The sequence below is a fragment of the Phaenicophaeus curvirostris genome, chromosome 4, assembly GCF_032191515.1.
Source record: "Phaenicophaeus curvirostris isolate KB17595 chromosome 4, BPBGC_Pcur_1.0, whole genome shotgun sequence".
In the NCBI taxonomy this organism is placed as follows: Eukaryota; Metazoa; Chordata; class Aves; order Cuculiformes; family Cuculidae; genus Phaenicophaeus; species Phaenicophaeus curvirostris.
Window position 1 is genome coordinate 69,481,277 of NC_091395.1, and position 21,835 is coordinate 69,503,111.

General features: G+C 41.8%; 1 protein-coding gene across 1 annotated transcript; it reads right to left on the reverse strand.

The window, feature by feature from the left end:
• Positions 1–137: 137 nt before the first annotated feature.
• On the reverse strand, positions 138–11,692 carry LOC138720326 (NELL2-interacting cell ontogeny regulator 1-like). Its single transcript, XM_069856469.1, has 4 exons — positions 11,558–11,692; positions 9,422–9,564; positions 7,641–7,729; positions 138–2,548 (listed from the first exon to the last, which is right to left on the reverse strand). The coding sequence occupies exons 1-4, from the start codon at positions 11,638–11,640 to the stop codon at positions 2,477–2,479; spliced, it is 387 nt and encodes a 128-aa protein (XP_069712570.1). The 5' UTR covers positions 11,641–11,692; the 3' UTR covers positions 138–2,476.
• Between the last annotated feature and the right edge of the window lie 10,143 nt (positions 11,693–21,835).

Sequence of the window (21,835 nt, forward strand, 5' to 3'; positions counted from 1 at the left end):
GTGCAACCCACTTCTTTTTTGGGAAGGGACAGCAGTCATTCTTTTGTCACTCACGGTTTTATAAACATCCTTCTTCAGTCATCTCTTGCCTGGAGTGAAGACCATTAATCACTTGAGATTATCCCAGCTGCTTTTGTCAGCCGTTTATATGGTTCTGATGTATTCTTTTGCTCTATAAAAATGGTTTTGACTCTTGTCACTGTGTCATATTAAAGCTGTGTTTACATATTCAAATCCTTCAAAAGTATCTGTTGACTTGCCTATAACAGATATTCCAGTTGCTGGGTGTGACTCCCAGACCTCCCTGCCAATCCTTTTTAAGAACTGGTGGCAGTATTAGCTGTCTTCTGCTTTCCTGCTCTTTTGGTGGTTTTGAACAAGAGATAATACAGAACAACTAAAGAAAAAATAGGAAAGGTGGGCTTTAAAGAGCACACAGCAATTTCCACTAGGAAATCCCTGGCTTTACCGGATCTTCTGCAAACTGAAAGGAATATTTAATTTTTCAGATTCTGAGGAAGAGGATGAGAAAGTTACTCCCCTTTCTTCATCTGTTCCCCTCCTGACTGCTTCCTCTTAAGGCATTTGTCCTGCATTTCACTACCCCAGGTATGGCAATGTGAATCAGAAGGCAGAGGTGTAGCAAAACAACTAGAGGAAAATACAGAATTTACATGGTCAGATTTTATTTGTTCAAGCTGGTGTCTGTGAAGACACAGAGGGAAAAATTCATCAAGATCTGCAGGTGTTTCCAGTTGTGCCAGAACATCTTATTACTTACACATGGCAAAAACAGTGGCTGACCATGGTTGGGTTCCTGTCCACGCCTATAACAAGCTGGTGAAACTACAGTATCCTGGTGGACATTCCACAAATTACACAGATTCCACAAATTTAGGAGGAGAGTTTTCATCACCTGAACTGTTCTGTGACTTCCTCCAAGTTCTGCAATGGAAATGTTGGCTTCCCTGGTAAAAAGAGGCCATTCCCCACAATTCCCACGGAGAGGGAAAGAGATACCAGTGCTGCTCATCACCATGTTCACTCACTCCATGGTAAACTGGAGTGCCACACATTGCTTCTGCAGTGCTGCCAGTTGGACCTTTTTAGCTGTGGACAGGTTTGACGAACCACTGAGGCTCCTTCATGTTCCCCTAATCCCCCAGTCGTTTGTTACCGCATCTGGAGCTGCACTGGCAGAGTCATGTCCGTTCTCACCCACTTCCTGCAAAGTCCCACTGATTTAATTAGAGAAGTAAGGCTGCAGGCAGGCATCTTCTTCCAAATTCATCTGAGGAGGTTTTGGTCTTCAAATGTCCACCTCCCATCCACTCCCCAAGCCAAGTTAGCACCCACAGTCTCACTGTTTGAGTGGTTTGTGACGGCTGTAAATCACACCAAACAAGCTTAGAGCATCCACTCAAGCTGCTCAGCCTAATTCAGACTTGTGAATGGACACAGTATCTTTGAATAAAGTGACAGAGGTGAGGATAAAAATTATCTCACCTTTCAGGTACACAAGTCTGTTTTCATGCCCAAAATAAAAAGAGCAGCTTTCAAAGGCAACAACAGGGAAAGACCAAAACATTCAGAGTTCAACCCATCACAGAACGGACGAAATATGAGTGACCTAACCACTGTGTTTCACCTGAAGTCAAATAAGGAACGTTCTCATGAAGAAACTTCTTGACACTACACAGAGCTTTCCTTCTGTGATGCTGAGTAGTTGCTGGTGGCAGCATTTGGTACAGCTGGAACTAGGAAGGCTGCCTAGTCATGCCCTTAGTCTCCTTTTTCTACTCTATCCATTTGACCCGCCAAGATAAAGATATTTAGAGACAGAGTGGGTTGGGGAAGAAACTAAAGGCTTTAAATAAAGAAGACAATACTCTTGTGCCAGATACCAGAAAACTCAGTACTAAGACATAAACTGTTTTCATCCAAGTGTAGCAGACAGATACCTCCTCAGGACACACACCTCATTACAACGGACAGAACTACAACACGCCTGAACGTGGTGACAGTGCAGACAAGAAACAGAAAGGACTTCCATCATCTTTAATATACAGGAAATGCCTACAGAGACCACAATTCCCTGTCTCAATATAACTGGGTAAATTGCCACAGAGATATGTTAACTTTAGAGACAAAAAACAGCTGCAAGTGTCTCTACACCGCTGCTGGCCATATTTGTCTTGTGGGTTACACTTGGCCAACTCTGATTTAAAAATCAAAGCAGGTAGATTTTCCCCCTGCTCCAAGACCAAGTAACAGATTTACAGAATTGAGTCCTTATAGGCAACCCAGTGGATGTTTAAAGAAAAAATACAGACAAGGACATATGACACAACCCCCCTGTTTCCTCAGTACATTGGGGCATACATGCTTGCAACATGAACTCCATAAGGCTGTATTTCATACAGCTGCATTTGAATAACCGATGAACAGACGATACTCCTTAGCGGGCCTCCAGGATTCAGTTCAGCAGATTTGCAGCTACACAGTCACACAGATTTCTTTTTTCCACCTGAAGAAGCAGAGTTTCTGTCTATAAGAGGAGGGAACAAAAGTAACATTGAAAAACAAGCGTCAGCAATGTAAAACTAATTAGGTCCCAAAGAAAAGCCAATTTTACCTTTGTTCTAAGATTTGGCATTAGTTGTATGAGATGAGGCTTGACTAGCAACCACAGTTGCCTGCTGCTCTGCAAAATAATTTAGCTTTTGCATGATTAATTGGCATACCAGCACAGAAATACTTTCTGTGACATGAAGAAATTCAGTCCAGCACACTTTCATGTTTTTCACATTAGTACATTCAATATGCGTCAAAGTGTTCTTATTTTTGTGATCTTTCTTATGATCTTACTTCAGCTGCACAAACTGAAGCATCAGCTTTCAAGTTCATGAGAGGCTAACCCCCCCAACCTATCAGAAATTCTCTTTTTATTAAAAGCAGACTCAAATAATTAAATTTAGAATATTAAAGCTTAGACTCACCGTTCCAGTCATACAGAGAAAGTAAGGCATAATTTACCTCTATTTTAACTCCTCTTTCTTCACTGGTATTATTGTCAATATTCTCTTGGGGCCCAAAATAGTCAATAAGTGTTGAGCTGGCATACAGCCACCACTGTTCAAACATATGGTAGGATTGGTGGCTTCTTTAAGGAAATGGGTCCCAAACCAGTGAGAGCAGAGATCCCCCACTTGAACTGGGGTTTATCACCATCATGGGTTCATTGCTGCCAGCAGATATTTCCTAGAGCAATAAGGATGGATTAAAAATTTCCCAGAACTAGAGCCAAGTATGATCAGAAAGGCCTGCATGATCCCAGCCTAGTGTGCAAGAATCCCAAGAACCAGGGAAGGAACAGCAGAGCTGCGAAAGGGAAAGATAGGAATCCTTCCTCTCTAGCACACACACACTTTAGTTTTCCTGACTGCTTAGAGCATGAATTCAGCAGATGCATGAGCACAGAGATTCTTGACGTCAACATCATATCTTCATCTCAGTTTTCTCTCAAGAGCTGAAACTGTATCTGAGAATCAGTCTGATCCAAGAGAGGACTACTACCTTGTTGTCATGGGACACACTGAGAAGTCTACTCACCAGATTTAGAGTAACCATCTACACAATCAAAGGGCGTTACAAAGACTACCAGCTCTAAATGTCAGTGAAATTCATCCTTAATCTGCCTATCCTGTGATTTTTATATGAGATGGAACTGCCGCATGATTTAAGGCTGTTTCTTAAAGCCTGTGTTATTCATTGACCCACATCAGCTAAGGGCACGAAGATATGGGCCAAGGCATCCTGCTTACCACCTGCCTTGTTAGTACAGAAAAAGCCGTCTATTGGTCAGGGTCTTTCCTCAGATGATAAATCACAGCCCATGGTACTATATCAAATCAGGTAATGCTTTTGATCGTTTCAGCCACCCTGCAAGACTGAAAAGATGTGATCAGATCTTGCTAATCACCTCACAGACACCTCAACTAAACACCACCTTCTAACTATCTCCTTGATCTCATTTGCAATGGTTTGAATAAGGAGAGTTGACAGCATGCCAATAGCTTTGGAGCTAAGCCCCAAGGCTGCTTACCATCTTAGATAACTTTAATAATATTTTCAAACCTTTTTTTTTTACTTTCGTGGGCACATCTAACGTACTGTGCTTTGAACATTCCAAATAACCACTGACAGTTTAGAAAGGAATAAAGAACAAAATGAATGGCACTAAATCAGCTTTGCTGACTGTTTTGTGAGCACAATCACAAAACCATTTGCGCAGAGATTTGTTATTATCCCCTGGTGGGCTAAAGCATGGGTTGGTTTTTTTTTCAAAAAAAAGAACAAAAAACCACACAAAAACCAGGGCAAGGTTCTGATTCTGAATTTAGAAAAAAGCTGATAAGTTACATCTAAAAATGTAGTTCCTGAGCTTTTTAAAGTTGGAATGCAATTTCCACTATTAGCCTCTGAAAAATGGGTTGGAATTTTGCAGATATATATCTATAGTGCAGATTTACAGTGAACTGTATAGTCTATGGACTGGATTTGTTTTACAGGATTTGTTTTACGGCCTGCTCCCTGCTGGTCTCTGTCTTGAGCAGCTTTTAGATGCTGTAGTGAGCTGGCTGTGACCTGGCTGAATGGTTTTGATGGTAGCAGCTCCCTTTTAGTTCATGATCAGAGCTGCACCTGCCACATACATCACTCAGTGTGCGTGGTGAATCCCAGGCATCCTCAGAAAAGATTGCCCAGAGCTATCTACTGCTGTTAGAACAACTAATCCAACCTGCAGCCTGCTGTATGGGGCCAGCAGCAGCAGAAGGGTGGAAAGGAGTATGCAGTGAGGCAAATGGATCAGGCTGAAGCCAACCTCTCAGAGGTGGTCTATAATCCTTCTCTTACTGCATGAGTAAAATGCAGCCAGCCTGTCCATCAGTGAATCATCATCACAGCAGCAGCATAGGTTACAAGCATGTCTAGCCTCATAAAAGGAAGGGGATATAGCCTATGGCCCCCATAAAAGGTTATGTGACCTATTCTAGAGTCAGCTTGCTTTGTGAAAACACCGTGCAGATCAACACGGGGCCAGATTAAGTGTGAATACTCTGAGGTGTACAATGAAACAGGTTTCCCTTGTACAGAGCCGCAGGGGTGAGATTTGCAGAAGGAATTAAACGGGAAGCTCTCTAAGCTTTTGGGAATCCCTCCCCCTCCATCGCAGTTAAGAGCTGCTTAGTCATCATTTAAAAATCTTGCCTGCAAACAGAAGAGTGTTTCAAGGAAATTAGTGTCTCCAATGGGAATATTAACAAAGGGAATTGTATTTTCGGGGACAGAAACATTTGCTGAAATAAGCAGCAAAATAGACTAAAACAGTCAAATCTAAAATATATGTGTGGCTGAAAGCAATTTTCTTAAAAATCCCTGTTTGCATCAAACTAGGCCACAGCTGAATAATAAAAAGAATTCAAACACTGTAGAAAGCAGTTCCAAGAGGTCTTCAACTATTAAATATTTCCATGTCTTTTGAAGATGTAGGCAGATTTCCTAGCTTAATGATTGGAGTACAACTGTCCTAGTCCAGAGGCACTGAAGGACCTCAGTATGGATTATATCATTTAGATTTAAATTGATACATTTGTTTTTGTGAGCACCTTCTATATGAGGACAGGCTGAGACTGTCGGGCTTGTTCAGCCTGGAGAAGAGAAGGCTCCAAGGAGATCATATAGTGACCTTCCAGTATCTGAAAGGAGCCTACAAGAAAGCTGGAGAGGGACTATTCATAAAGGTTTGTGATGATAGGATGAAGGGGAATGGGTATAAACTGGAGAGAGGCAGATTTAGGTTTGATATAAGGAAGAATTTCTTCACCATGAGAGTGATGAGGCACTGGCACAGGTTGCCCAGGGAAGCTGTGGCTGCCCCATCCCTGGAGGTGTTCAAGGCCAGGTTGGATGGAGCCTTGGGCAGCCTGGTCTAGTGGGATGTCCCTGCCCATGGCAGGGGGGCTGGAACTGGATGATCTTTAAGGTCCCTTCCAACCCTAACTATTCTATGATTCTAATATATATATTCTGTTATGCATCATGGATCCACATATTCAGGCTTGCTGTCAAATCTACAACTGTGGTCGGTTTGACTGCAACTGGTCCACAAGTTGGACAACAAGTCAATAATAGGACACTCCTCTCAACTGAACCTTTTCTGTTCCCTCATTTCCCCTCTTTGGCTGCCTTTTATTTTTATATTTTAAAAAGTATTACAATACAGTTGCTATCTTTTGGGCTTTCATTGCTATTCCTGCTTCAGATATCTGTATTTTATAAAGCTGCTCTCTTGGTCTGCAAGCTGAAGTTGTCATAAAGGTCTCTGCCATAGCCAAACAACCAGAGAAGATTTTAGCAGGTAAGAAATTCTTGAATCAAGATTTAGAAATTCTGGCAAAAAAAGTTCAAAGGTTTGTAAAATAAGAAAAAGGTGTACAACATTTTACAGCACAATCTGAACATCTTGTTTGGGCTGTATTCAGCGCTTAGCAGATGTATTCATTAACAAGATTTCTTCATGAAGGAGCCCAAAATACATTTGACCTGTAACTATTGAACAGATTTTGTTTAACTGTAAATGTGCTACATACCAATCTGGTTCTGCTGGAGGGTTGATTTGTTTTTTATAGTTTGTCACACTTCAAGGCATCTCCATTCCTGCACCTGCATTTTCACCGAAACATTATGGATCCTGCCCAGAGTTACCTGAAACCATTCTTCAAAGATGCGAGTTTGTAGGATTTGAACTGTGAATGACCTTTACTATTGACTAAAGTAGAAAAAAGTTTCAGTGCCTTCTGTTGAAAAATCTGCGCAAGTGTGCAGATACAGCACTTCAGGTAAAGGGCACACAAGAGGTAGGGGAAAAGCTGTCCTCCTGAGACACCACGATCTGACAGCAGCTGGGATACAGCTAGTCACAGATTGCAGGTTGAGGAGCAAGGGACAGATTCAACTTCCCTCACAGAAGGAAAATAACAACCTTAGCAAATTCTCCACGCTGACTGCAAGCCAGACAAGTTCCATTCCCTATGCTGTTCTGCTTTGTAGCATTTTTCATCATTATGAAATCAGTGCAATGTGAAAAATTATCTATGAGATGACATTTTCTCCCTTAGCCTCTCCCCAGGGGTAAAAGCATGTGCAGGGGAGTATTTTATTTTAGTAAGCTTTCTGTTTGAGCTAGCTCTCTCTTGTTGGGTAATAATTTTAAATTATGCTCTCACCTTACCTACCCTAACATGAAAAAAAAAAGGTGTGCTTCAGCATTTGGAAAGAAAATAGCATTGCTGATGGTTCCAATCTGGGCAAGAGAAAGAGAGCAGGTTGAGGACTGTCTGTTCACTCTTTCCTAAGCTTCTGAGAGTCCCGTATACCCCAAGTCAGAAGAATTCCACAGATTATTGCCTAGAAGGGTGAAACGTAGTTACCCAGCACCACCTCAAAGGACAGGACAGTACTGGACTTGCAGACAGGACTGTCTTGTGCAAATTCCAACTACCTTATCTACTTCTACCCACAGCATTTTCTTTATATGAAAAAAAAAAAATCATTCAATAAATTGAATGTTTCCTTACCCGTGTGTCTAGATTATATGCTGTCTTCTTTAAATCCTGCAGAGCCCTCTGCATGAACTCGAATGCATGGCAATCGACACAGGGACGGCCTAGGAGGGCATTTAGTAAAGAAATGTGACTATATGGCATGAAGTATTAAGTAGAAGGAATAAACAGTGATTTTAAGCTACAGGGAGGAGTCCACAGAGTGAGTACCAAGGTATGAAGTCTTGAACAATCCAGGTTATTGTGATTGGTCCATCATGATAGTCCACCAAGTGTCTCAATGACTAAAGAATTACTGTGATATTTTGCATCAATTTTTTTCTCCTCCTTCTGTATCTCTTCTCTTCCCCCTTTCCACTATTTCTCTTCTCTAGTCACAGTTCATAGTGTGGAAACACCAAACCCATAACTTGAGTCCTTCATTCTGCTCCACCAACCCTGGGCACATTTTCAACCTCATCTTCAGATTTCTCAGAAAATATCTCTGAAACCACGAACCTGCTCCCTAAAAAAACCTTGTCTGCTAATCTCACAAACTTGAGCTCTAAAGAGAAAGCTAATTGAATAAAATTGACTACATTATCAGAAAGCTCACTTGGACTCTAACTTTGAACATGATAAAGCTTTGTCCAAAGCTAGTGAGGCAAGCAGCAGACAAACACAATATCCTGTCATTAGTGAACATTGCTGATAAGCAGAACTTCTGCATTCTGGACTAACCACAGTGTTTATGATAGTATTCCCCCATCTAGATATCCAGACTGAAGTTCACAAAGCTTGCCTTGATCATCATGTAACACAAAGCTGTGCCCTAGCAGATAGCAGTACTGAAACAACAAATACAGACATGATGAAACATCTTTGTATCATCAGGCTTTACATGTGCTCTTATTTGATTCTCCATGCCTGTGCCACCCTGACAACTCCATAGGAAATACTGCACAAGTGAGGAATTCTAAGGGCAGGTTTAGTTTGCTCTTTGAGTTCCAGTAAGGAAGAAAGGATGGAACGTAGAATGAGGTTGAAAAATCCTGCAGTGTCTGTCAGCCTATTTTGCAAACACTTGATATTTGACTGATTATTACACACCTCTGATAAGATGGAGTATGAGCTTCCAGTTTATGATCTGCATGCTAATCATCACGTATCCTGCCTGCGGGAGAATTCTTTAACTGGCTCAGAGGTAAAAAATAAACATTGAGCAGTATGAAAAATCCCCTCTTTCATTGTGGTACCACCTTAAAGTTATTACATATGCACCGCACAGAAGAAGAGCACAGAATTTTCCACATCAACTTGATGCATGGACCAGCCACTAAGTTTATGATGTATTATAAATTAAACACAACACAGATCAGCAAAGGAGAATTAGGTGGTTGAAAGCTGCAGGGATAACCATTAATGAAGTGTGCTTTCTTGGTGTCTTCATTGTGAATTCTTTTAATAAAAACTACTGACTTTAATATGGTAGACATTACCAAGAATGAAAGATGTAATGAACAGTCAATGTCAGGTGGAAAATGTGAGTCTCAGGAATGTCTCTGAAAAGCATACAGGGTGATTTCTGTACAGAAAGGGCTAACATAATGAAAGGACTGCACAAAAGAAAAGGTGCAGAACAGTGGCAGACTACAGGTACAAGCAAGATAGCACTAGGTAGGAGATAAGGGTAAGAGAGCAGAGAGCCTTGGATGCAGGAGAAAAACAGCACTGGTAGGCTAGCAAGTCGTGATTTTGAAACATCATAAGCAAGACATGTCCAAAATAGTTTGAATTATTTGTGGGGTGGTACATACTTTCAGCTGGTATGGCTGTTCCCGCTTCTTGATCAGATCTAATAGGTTCTGAGAGAAGCAGTGCAACCACCAAAACTAATGGAACTGCAAGGACCACTCTTCTCAGAAGGCAGGGTGCCAGCATCTTGGGAATGGGTGCCTCTCTGTTTATCAAGAGACACAAACAAGGCAGTGAGGAACATTACAGATACAACAGCATTGTTACAAAGAACTTAAATGTTCCAGATGGCTAAAGCATTGGCAGCCTTCCTTTGAAAAGAAAAAAATATCAGAAGATCTAGAGCATAGACAAAAGTTCTCTGTACATTTTCTACAGTACTCATGAAGCCCAGGTGGGAGAGAGTGTCCCTAGACATGAAGGAAAAGATAAGAAGTCCCGAAACAGTTTTTTATTTCATTTGCAAGCCAGGATGCCAGCAACTTTGCCTACTCTGTGGCTTCAATCCTTTTTCTAACTACACAGTTCCAGACCAGCATGTGAATCTGTACAGCTGATTCACTCTTAGATTTCAAGATCAAAACTGCAGGGATTACAGAGCTGGCTGAAACAGACCTGAATCTCAAATTGAGATTTTTACCCACTTGCTTGCTTTTCTGATGCACCGTGTTTTCACAAGTATAATAACTAAAGCTAACCATTATCATTAACTGCACACCACACTGATCCTAACAACTTGCTCCTTTATGAAAGTAGCTGAAGGAAAAATCTTCTGACAAACCTCCACAAATCCATAGGTAGAATTTATAACAGTAAATGCATCAAAACTCTTTGACCTTCTGTTTCCCCTCCTAATCTGTGCTTCAGACCTTTATTTGCAGCCACCAATTTTTCCCTGAACATCACAGCCAGGCCACACCATGCCCAGAAGGTAGGTACAGTCTGCTCCAGCAACACATCCCCTCCACACAGAGGTAACATTTTTTAGGAATACACAAGTTTAAAGTTAATTATTTTCTTGATCAAACAGGTAAAGTGTTCAGATCAAGAGGGGACATGGGAAACTTGGAGTGGCTCAAGTTGCAACTATATATTACGGATTTCAATCCAAACATCAAGGATCCTGGCAAACTGCTAGGGTGATCTGTAGTTCAGCTGAGTTTACCTTCCCTTCCTGTACGTTCAAGTGGAAGAAAGAAAGAATCAAATAAGGTTAAGTTGCAGCAACACAATGACATCCACATGAAAATTCTCTTTAGCTAAACCCAGGAAAGCAGGAAAACATTCTGCCTCTTCTTGATTTTTAAATCAGTGCATACCAAGCAAAAGATGTTGCATAAGAACATCAAATCTGCATGTGCTGAATGCAAGAGTACAGGGCTCCCCAAAAGAGCCTGTATTTCACATTTGGAATGGCAAACAAGGAGGCAGGAAAGGAAAGATTTTTCCCCGTCTTGCCACAAACACAGAATGGAACAAGCTTGCTTTTCAATAGATGTAAGCCATCGTTTCAGACACAGCTAACCTGAAGCTGTAAATTCTGCACAAACACTTGCACGTGCAAAAAAAGCAATTAATCCAGGAAAGAACCAGCATTATACATACTCCCTTCCTGTGCACCTAAATGTAAATGTAAGATGTGGGGATGGTTCAGAAGCAAGAAATATGTGCACATAGAATCACAGATATATTTTATATATTGATACAAAAAAATACAGATCTACAATCAAAGCAAGTACAAGGCACCAGCCTCTGCAACAGGATGCAGCAGATTATCTTCAAATAACAGTAAATTAGGATAATACGAGCCTCCTTTGAAAGTAGCGAATGCAGAAGCCTCCTGGTCAGTAGGAGCAGAGGTTATCCGCTCAGGTGACTATGAGTGCTAGAAATGTTCAAGGGAACAAAGCTGTTAAACTTTTCCTGGGTACCTTACACATCACCCACCCCAGTGTCAGATCAGCTTCATTTGTGAGCCCTGTTGCAGAATAATTACTCCCCAACTGCAGCAATCACCTTATTCCGTATCTAACCACTGCCTCTTAGTTATTCCGTGGGAATCTGCCGTCCGCGAGGAATAACCAGGCTTCAAGGGTGGTCTCTCTCTGCAGTACAACTGGGAACGGAGACCAATCTGTGCATTGACTCTGTGAAGGAGAAAAGTCACCCCCTCTGACAAAGGAAAAAAAAGTCAGTACCTGATCTCTCTCGTCTTTGTGATGGTCTCTTTGAAATGGCCGCTGCAAACTGCTAACAGAACAAGTGCAGCATTTCTGAGCATGTGCGCCGTCTCTTTTTAACCTTCTCTGAAAGAGGTTATTACTATGGGGAGATTTCTGCCATGGCAACAATGCAGAGCACTGCAGCACACAGCTCGGATTTAAAGAAGCACAGCCTGTGCCTCCCAGGCCTGGGGAAGGATGTTTCTGCTTTGACACGTGAGTTCCAGCAGCAACTCACCTGCTCTGGGTAAGGTTTTTAAAGCCAGGGCCATTTGATCCACCTCTCTTGAAGTCTGCTGAATGGATTTCCCCACAGGCTGCTCAGCTGGAGGTGCTGCCTGACTCAAGCAACTTGCTGCCCTGCTGCCTGAAAATAACCATGACAAATTACACCTCCTTTATGGGAAACCAGGGAAATACATAGGGTTGCTCTCAGGGACTGCAGGACACTTCACAGATGAGACTTCAGCCAGGAACTATTCAGAGCACAATCTGCCACTTGAATGGTTCTGGGTTACAGTGGTCGTAGCTACTCATCCCTGCTTTCCTGGGCATTTCTGTGATTCCAGGCTCAGCGCTGCCAGGAACAGCTGCAGGAGTGCAGGCTCGTAAACTCTGAGTGGGAACTCGAGTCTGAATTCAGAGAAAACTTCACCCCACTTTTCCAAGCTGCACCTCTATTCCCCTTTCAGTGCCCACAAGCTATAATCCAGCACAATACTGAATGCAATTCAATAACAGGGCACAAACCACAAAGCTAAGTTCATCATCTGCCCCTCAAAGCACATTTCCCATCACAAATTAGACACTAGTAGTTCTTGTTCCAGACAGAATGAGCATAGCTGAGAGCAGGCACCGTGCTGAAAAGCATGCACAGAACAAAGGGAAGATGCCCTGTGTTTGCTTTAGCCAGTTCAATAGGGACTCAAATGCTTTCATGGTGAAAGTTGGAGGCACTCAGTGTCCAGGAAGGTCAGACACACAACCTCTTTCTTTTTATCATGAGCAGAAACTCCTTCTCAGACTAAATTTGTGGCTAACATTTCCTTTTCAACATGCTCTATAACATGTCTCTCCTGTACAGCCCTAGGGAAATGATTTACTCCCATTAATTCAATATTTAAAGTAAGATGCTAAAACTAGAGGTTGTTCAGTGTGTACCTATGATGCTATATGAAGTTACAGCATCCACAAGCAAAGTCAAGACTGGATTAATTGTAGTACTGCCATCTCTATACATCACAAATACAGAAAGAAAGGAAAAATAATTTTTGTTCCAAATGTTCATTTGGGCAAAGAAGGTTTAGCATTGTTCTTGCAGAGATTACCACACAGGATTTCGTCTGATAAAATATCTCCCTATACACAAATTACAAATGTAGAACTTTATTCATGATCACTCTCTGCCATCTGATCTCACACCTTGGCCCCGTATATATATACTCACGTGTATATTTATATATATGTCTTTTCTTGATCTGTGCTCTTGATCATTCCCAGTAAATCTTTACCCTGCTTTCCCAAATCCTGTCCTTTCTCTATCACAACAGTTAACAGCCAGCCCCAGTAGTTTGGGGACTATCACCAATTCATTCTTCTAGACCCACACAATGGGCTTCTGATGCCACTAAATACAATTTTAAAAATCTGATTCTGCCATTCTCAGCTGCCAAATTCCTTGCTCTACACATCTCATATCACGTACTGTAACTTGCCTTCATTAGCCTTGTTCTAAATCTACTTGACGTATAAGGAACAAATTCCTTTTTAGTGTTTTAACCACATTTCCTCTTCATTCACCCTCTCCACTCTGTACTGTGTTAAGCACCATCTTTTCTCTTCACTCAAGCTCATATTTTCTCAGCTAGAAAATATCTGTTCACCAAGAAGGAAATTCTCCTCAGAGGTAAAGACCTCCATTTTAGATTTTTTTTTTATTTGAAAACTGTTTTGAAAAAAGATAATTTTGATTGTTTTCAAATTCTGGCTTTCTGCTTCAAGATTATTTCCTCTTTAAACCTAAGCTTAACAGACTAAAAACAGATTTCATGCTCAGTACAGCAGCTCTTATGCTAAGGGTATTGGGGAACATCCTTGCCAGAACATTACAACCCTAATAAAATCTTTCCTTCTCTTATTTTCCTTACGCACAAACCATGGGTGGTACAGATGCTAGCTCGAGGGCACCCCAGATCTGGAAGTACAGCCCAGAACTGGGGCTCTTCCACACCAGCACAACAGACCTTGGTGGCAATTTCACTGGTGTGGCCGAAGCTGCAGTGGTGGCCATGCAGCATCTTAGACTCAGTGTGAAAAGCGGCAGTTAAGTTAAAGCTGGAATGTCTCAACTCCCAGCTGCCCTGGAGGATCACTCATGAGGTAAGCAGAGGGAATTTATGGTTTCTTTTTATAATGAAGTCAAAAACAATGGATTTTTTTTCCCTGAGATCCCGACCAGCTGAAAAGCATCAAACCACTGTTTCTGAGATTTCAGTTTTTCATCCTGATAGCACATGTTTTCATGCTACAAATATTTCTGCAGGATTGGGAGAAAAGCTCAAGCCTTTACCTCTAAGCCTCTTCACTGCTTGGTCTCTCCTTGGCTCTTAAATCTAATATTCTGCAACAGCAGAAAACTTTCTTCCCTCACTAGAGATAACAGATTCAGTCACTTCTCCTGCAGACACTTTTATGCTTTCTCACAGCCTGCTCTCTAAATCATGGTAAAAATCTCCCCACAAGGTACCATCTTGTCTCCATCAAATCCTCTTTTAAGTTTTACCTCTGCCACGAATCCTACAAAGCGCTGCTGCCTGGAGCTGGATGTGACTGCAGACAGTATGCAAATGTGTTTGTTATACCAATATCTCACTGCCTCACACCTCTCGCCAACTCCCCACCTTGTCATGCTGCCGTAAGCCCAGGCTGCACACGCTGGAGGGCAGGGGCTGTGTTTGCACTTGTTCGTGCAGTATCACCAGGCTGGAGTGTTGATTGAGTCTTTGGGGCAGATTTGATGAATAGTAATGTCAGGCTACCAAGAGCTGATCACATTGTCCCACACTCTGATATATGAGCTATTCATAGTACAAGCCTCTTATTCTTTTCTTTCCAATTTAAAGCTTTTGGGAAGTGTCAGAGTGACCAGATTAAGAAATGAACCCTTACTTTGTTCCCTGAACAGGTCTTGCGTGTCTTGGTAGCAGCAAATAATAGAAATTTTTCCTCCTTCAATTTTCCTCACCAGTAATTTTAGGAATAATTTCCTTGTCAGTAACTCTGATTCCTACAGTCCCTATCTGTCAGAGCTTAGCTCATCTGAAATCATTCTAGGCTCCAAAATTCTTGAGCTTTGGTGCAAACGGAGGCTGGGCTTGTGTCCAAGTCTGAATTTTCCACACAGCACTCGGGGAGACCTGCACTGTCAGAACTCCTTACTACTTTTTGGGTGAGATGCTAAACTGAGGTCAAATCTTTCAGCATCTTTCTGGGAGCTGAAAAGCATTTAAAAAATCCCATGGCAATATTCAGGAAGAGTTATTGTTAGCTGAGCTATCCTTGGCTTGTACTGTCCCTATCCACCCTCCGCACACACATCTTTGGGGAAATAAGCTGTGTAGCTGTGTTCCAAGCTGTTCTTGTGCTATTTCTAGGTACATAACACTTGCAACTTAAAGTAGTTTGCTAAATCCACAGGGATGTCTTCAGTACTTCGCAACAACTATACAAATATGCATGGATGGGCTTTGAACTGGAAGGGAACAAACTGTTATCCTTCCAGGCTTCCCATTCTAGAACCAGACTGCAGAGTCCAGAGGCCTCTTCTGACATGAGTGGCCTAGAAAAATAAAGAGAATTCTTAGCCGAGCAGTGCACTGTTCACCGATTTCCTTGTAAAGGCTGCCTTGAAATTCAACAGCAACTGAGGAAATGAAAGGAAATGACACTGCTGAAATTGGAAGACTATCAATGATCCCTTTTTCCCAAAAAGGTGTTTATTATCCAAAGTCTGCATAAGGACTCTACAGCTTCAGAATCCAGAAGACTTGCACTGGTGAGACCGCTCCTCGAATCCTGTGTTCAGTTCTGGGCCCCTCACCACAAGAAGGATGTTGAGGCTCTGGAGAGAGTCCAGAGAAGAGCAACAAAGCTGGTGAGGGGGCTGGAGAACAGGTCTTATGAGGAGCGGCTGAGAGAGCTGGGGTTGTTTAGCCTGGAGAAGAGGAGGCTGAGGGGAGACCTCATTGCTCTCTACAACAGCCTGAAAGGAGGTTGTAGAGAGGAGGGTGCTGGCCTCTTCTCCCAAGTGACAGGGACAGGAGAAGGGGGAATGGCCTCAAGCTCCGCCAGGGGAAATTTAGGTTGGACATTAGGAAAAAAAATTTCACAGAAAGGGTCATTGGGCACTGGAACAGGCTGCCCAGGGAGGTGGTTGATTCACCTTCCCTGGAGGTGTTTAAGGCACAGGTGGACGAGGTGCTAAGGGACATGGTTTAGTGTTTGATAGGAATGGTTTGACTCCATGATCCGGTGGGTCTCTTCCAACCTGGTTATTCTATGATTCTATGATTACCTGCCCTAGGAATCAAGTCCTTCAAAGATAGTCACTTGAGATTGATCCAGGTTAACTTGTATGGATATCATTGGTAATTGATAATTTTGACATTAAAATGCTATGATTTAATGGCTTAAAGATGGGTGTGCCTTCATGCATTTATGTTTGAAAACAGCATCCTTAACCTGAGTTCAATATTACAAAATATTTGCAAGATGACAGATACGGCTTCTCCTTTTTGTAATATTTGTCTCCTTTCTACAATCACATTGCTACAAATTGCAAGCTGGTTAGTGCAGTACTATCTGTGGCTGCACAGTTTCCAGCTAGGAGCTTACTCATCTCTGCTTTCAAAATGTCAATAAATTCCTCATTTATGATCCAGGGATGTTTTTAGATAGTGGACAGTGACAAATAAGCAAATAATACTCCTTAAGTATCATTATAGTGCTCGCAATCTTGGCTGAGAAGTTGGAAGAAAGACTAGAACTACCACTGCTAAAAGCATGGCTAGGTACAGCATAAGTGACTGAACTAAGAATCACTGATAAGAGCTAGGACCAACTCACATCCTCAGGAGGTCTAGAACTTCATGTAGGCAGGGATCAAGTTCTAGCACATGCTCATTAACAGATTAATGTCCCCAAGTCGTAATCCTGGCTGTCGTTCTATAAGGGAGACACAGTGACCACCAGGGCAGGATGGGTTATTTGTTCCTTGGAGAACTTTTTCTAACTGTTGGCAAAAAAAGCATAGATCTAAAACCCTCAAACAGATAAGGTTCTTCTTCTGAAGGAAAAAAAATAAAAGAAGAATCCTGTGTTACTCTTCTTATTTACTAATTCACAGTTAGCAGTAGCAACTACTGACAACCTGCATTAGCACCCTCAGTGCTGTCCAAATGCCCTGCAGGAGACATCACACACTGAAGGTGCTTGCTTTCCTGTGCTTGGACATCCAATATCGGTTTCTAAGCAATGCATTCTTTCATTTCTAGCACCCTGGGAAACATATTTGCTTTCTTCCATGTGTCCTCCTGATTATGTTATTGGCTCTCACTGCACACTGTTGTAAATCATATTAATGTGTGCAGAAAGACAGCATCTAGGCTCTACCTAGTGCAAGATGCCCATCCAGGCAGAAAAAAATGCATAGCAGCTCTGCTTTAAGACCGTTCATTCGCTGTTCATTTCCAACACCTGCTAGCATATGCAAGGCAGTTAAGCATCTCATGCCCCAGCAATATCAAACTCATCTTAAGAAACACAACGGCAGTTCTGCAGCTCTGAGACTAAGCAGAAACGCACTTGAAGAGAGCTGAGAATAAATAAATCCTGTCGAAGGCATTTCTCTGCACTAGGAACTTCAGAAGAAATGTGGTGAATCCAGAGTCTGACCAGAATTAGAAAATGCTGCAAAATCTTTCTTTCAATAAATCTTTCAATAACCAACTACCTCCCAGGAGGCTGAAATGCTGAAATGTTCCACTGAAATGCTCCTTTTTCTTCTGAACTCTTTCTAATCTTCACATCTGCCCACTTAGAAAGCAACAAAAATCCCTCCAGTGGGGAAAGAAAAAGTGTATTCTAAGGGGATGAGGATGTAGAAGGGAAACAAATATGCCATGATCATAGGTGTATTAGAAAACTCTAAAACAGACAGATCTATGTTATTTCAAGGTCAGGCTGGATCAGGCTATGAGCAATCTGATCCTGGGAAAGGTATCCCTGCCCATGGCAGTGGGGCTAGAGTAGATGACCATTAAAGGTCCCTCCCAAGCCAGATCATCCTATGATTCTATGTTTAATAGATAGCAGAAAATCTTAGAAAACTGAAAACCCAGGACAACTAATAGTTCCTTTTGTGGACAAAAATTAAAAAGCTGTTCATCCATAAAAAGAAAATTCTTTGTACTCCCATCTCTCTCAGTTTAAGAGTAAAGATTCATCTTCATTTCTTGATAAGAGGAGGTAACGATAAATTTAATTTTGTCAAGTAGGCTGAAGGACATGTGAGGAGCAGCTCCACATACAGGTCAGATTGAAGAGAGATTTCCATTTGTGGAGAAAAGAGCAAGAATGGTCATGCAGGACACAGACAAATGTGGGGAGCTTAAGTTAACAGCAAAAGTGATATGAGATAAGAAATTAGGTTGGGTAGGGGAGAGAAATATGGGCAGCCCATAATGCTGCATCATGTGTTTGAATCTGATAATGCACAAACTACTTCTCATCTCCACATCTCAAAAAAGGAAAGAAAAGAGCAAGGCAGAGCTCTCAGTTGCATAAATATTTTTCTCTTGCCAAGGAATCTTCTCTGGGCAAATATCCTGCATTTTTATCCCAGAGAGCAGCAACCTCTCAAAATGCACGTATCTGTAATGTAGCTTCCCACCATATACCCGTTTACATCTGTTCCCCCTCATCCTATCACCACAAGCCTTAGGGTATAAACTGGAGAGGGGCAGATTTAGACTAGACATTACCAAGAATTTCTTTACCATGAGAGTGGTGAGACACTGAACATGTTGCCAAGGGAAGCTGTGGCTGCCCCATCCCTGGAGGTGTTCAAGGCCAGGTTGGATGGAGCCTGGAGAAGCCTGGGCTGGTGGGATGTCCCTGCCCATGGCATGGGGGTTGGAACTGGATGACCTTTAAGGTCCCTTCCAACCCTAACTATTCTATGATTCTATATGCTGGAAATTGCAGCAGGAGGGAGAAAAAAGACATTATGTGTGGGTTAAAAGATCCAGTTTTTCAAAGCATAAATTCCTGCAATGTCTATGCTAATAGTGCACTTGTGATATGCCAATTTTGCCAAGGGGAGCAGCCACCTCTCTGGAGTTACTGTCTAATCTAATATGACTCTGAACCACTATGAGGCAATGGGTTCATGTCTAGGCAATGTAGTTGTCATATGAGGAGATTTTTTAATAAGCAATTTGAAGGAAATATTTTTCAAGATTTTAAAAAAATCCAAACATTCTAGTGGATTTAGGTCAACTTTACACTAAGTTGAGGCAAAGAAAGATTTTTCAAGTAACATTAGATGAGGTACCCTTTTGACAGAAGTACCAGGCTCTCTACAGTGTTTGAAAAACATGCGCTATACACAGCAGATAAACGTGGCTACAGGGTACTGGGTTGTTAAAGCTGGATTACAGCTTTTATAATGATCCTCACTTAACCCCAACAATTTCTAATCTTTTCATACACTGTCTTGGCACAAAAGTTAATTTAGGGAAATCACTTTAAACAGAATTAATGAACTGGTGTGAGAATAAAATAAGCCTACCATTCCTCACTGGTTCCAGTCGGTTTTTTGAGCCTGAAACACTCCTGCTTGGCTTAGCTAGTTTTTTATTTAAACTTGAATGGTTTTGAGTTAAAAGCAAAGAACATCTGTTCTGCAATTTAAAAGCTACAAGTATTTAACAATTTTCCCTTGATGTGCACAATTTGATTCACTGCCCTGTTGTACTGCTGTTACTGGAGGGGCTTTGTGCATGATTTGGAAGACAGATCAGCAATGCAGGACACCCAAGATGGCAAGTAGGCAGACAGCATGCTGTTGGGCTGGTGCACGGCCAGGAGCCACAGCTTCTTTAGAGAGGCCTTTGTGAGAGGCAGTAGCTGTCAACTCCTAGTTCAAATTGAGTTCTGAGCCCAGCAAGAGCTGCTGCCTTCCAGAGAGGCAAAACACCCCCACTAGCCAACCAGCCGCAGGACCTCGATTCCTCAAGAGGCAGGATCACTTGGTCCCAGCCAAGTTTCTGAAGGAATACATACCCTCTTTATGAACAGAGAAAAATGCAGCATTTCCAGACGAGCAGTATAGCCCTCTTCATCTTGAACCTCAGGAGAGCCTCAGCATATTGTTACCACTTAGACCTGCAAAGCTGCTTTGCTACTCCAGACTTGTTGAAAATACGCCACCCAAAAGCATATATATATTCTGAAATTTAAAAACTCTGAAATTTGCTGTTTCACTATCAATTCTTTCATTAGTTGAACTGTTCCTACAGTTTTATTTATTGCAGAAAGTGTCAGATGCGTTTGTTTTTAAAGGCTGCAATTAAGCACAGTCAGGAGTCATTAGATTATTCAAAAAGCCTGCTGCTCCCCATTAGCCAACAGAACTATGAAAACAAGAGGTTTTTTACGGACTAGGCCTAGCTCTAAATGTAAAAGTATCTTGGAGGGCAAAGGCACACAGTATACTTAGAGATCCCATCTTCATCCTATACAAAGAGCCATTAATGTGTGCTTACCACTCAAAATGTCAAGTATATACTGTGCATCATCAAAAGAATTGTAACCAGCAGGTTGAGAGAGGTGGTTCTGCCCCTCTCATCTACTCTGGTGAGACCCCACCTGGAGTACCATGTCCAGCTCTGGAGCCCTCAGCACCAGCACAGGAAGGACATGGACTCGTGGAGCAGGTCCAGAGGAGGCCATGAAGACGATAAGAGAGATGGAACACCTCTCCTGTGAAGAAAGGCTGAGAGAGTTGGGGTTGTTCAGCCTGGAGAAGAGAAGGCTTTGGGGAAACCTTTTCTGCAGCCTTTAAGTACTTAAAGGGGGCTTATAAGAAAAATGGGGACAAACTTTTTACCATGGCCTATAGTGACAGGAAAAGGGGTAACTATTTTAAACTAAAAGAGGGCAGATTCAGACTAGGTATGAGGAAGGAATTTTTTACATTGAGCTTGGTGGAACAGGTTTCCCAGAAAGGTGGTAGACGTCCCATCCCTGGAAAAATTCAAGGTCAGGTTGGACAGGGCTCTGATCAACATGATCTAGTGGAAGACAACCCTGCTCATTGCAGGGGGGTTTGGACTAGATGACCTTTAAAGGTCCCTTCCAACCCAAACTATTCTACGGTTCTATTAATGCTGTACTTGGCAATTAGTTACTTCCAAGCTGGAGCTGAAAATACTCTCTTTCCAAACACCAAAACTATCAGATAATTAAACTATCAACTTCTGCGTAAAAATAGGCTTTAAAGATTGATTATGCCATGAATCACCTTTTATCTTGAGATCAGACCTTTAAGTCTGATGCAGGTTGCACTGTTTTTGCTAGGACTTTTCATCTAGGTGGGAAGGAGACTGGATTTTGTAGTGTGGGATTTTTCTGTTTCAGTGAACTCTGATTTTCTATCTAACCAGTGTTAAATTGCAAACATCATTGTTAAAAAGAAAGGACAGTAAAAGATAGGAGAAATGGTAACTCTCCAGAATAAAGAAAATACAGTCTCACAACCCCACATTCATCTAAGACAGACAAAGGTTAAAAAATACTTCTGTTGCACCAGCAATAAAAAAAAACATAAGAAAATGTTGGGGCACTGTTCATGTCTCACAATATTATATGGCATTTCCATCTGACGTGCAGACTTGTCAGTTTTGAGCATACCTGTGAACTACAGATGCTTTTAAAATACGGGATAGAGGAAATAGATTCCCCATTCAAAATAGAACCTATGCTGAATGACTATTCCAGGTCTAAAAAGGTCTAAGCTTTACTAGTCATACAGACAATTTTCCAGCTGCACTAACACTGAGGGAGGGAACATAACAAGATGAACTCTGTCATTTATCTTTCAAGCCAGTTTTGAAATCTCTGAATAGAAATATTTCCTCTGTTTTTAGAGACCAGCTATTCAACAAGAGGTGGGAAATGGAGGGAGCAACAGAC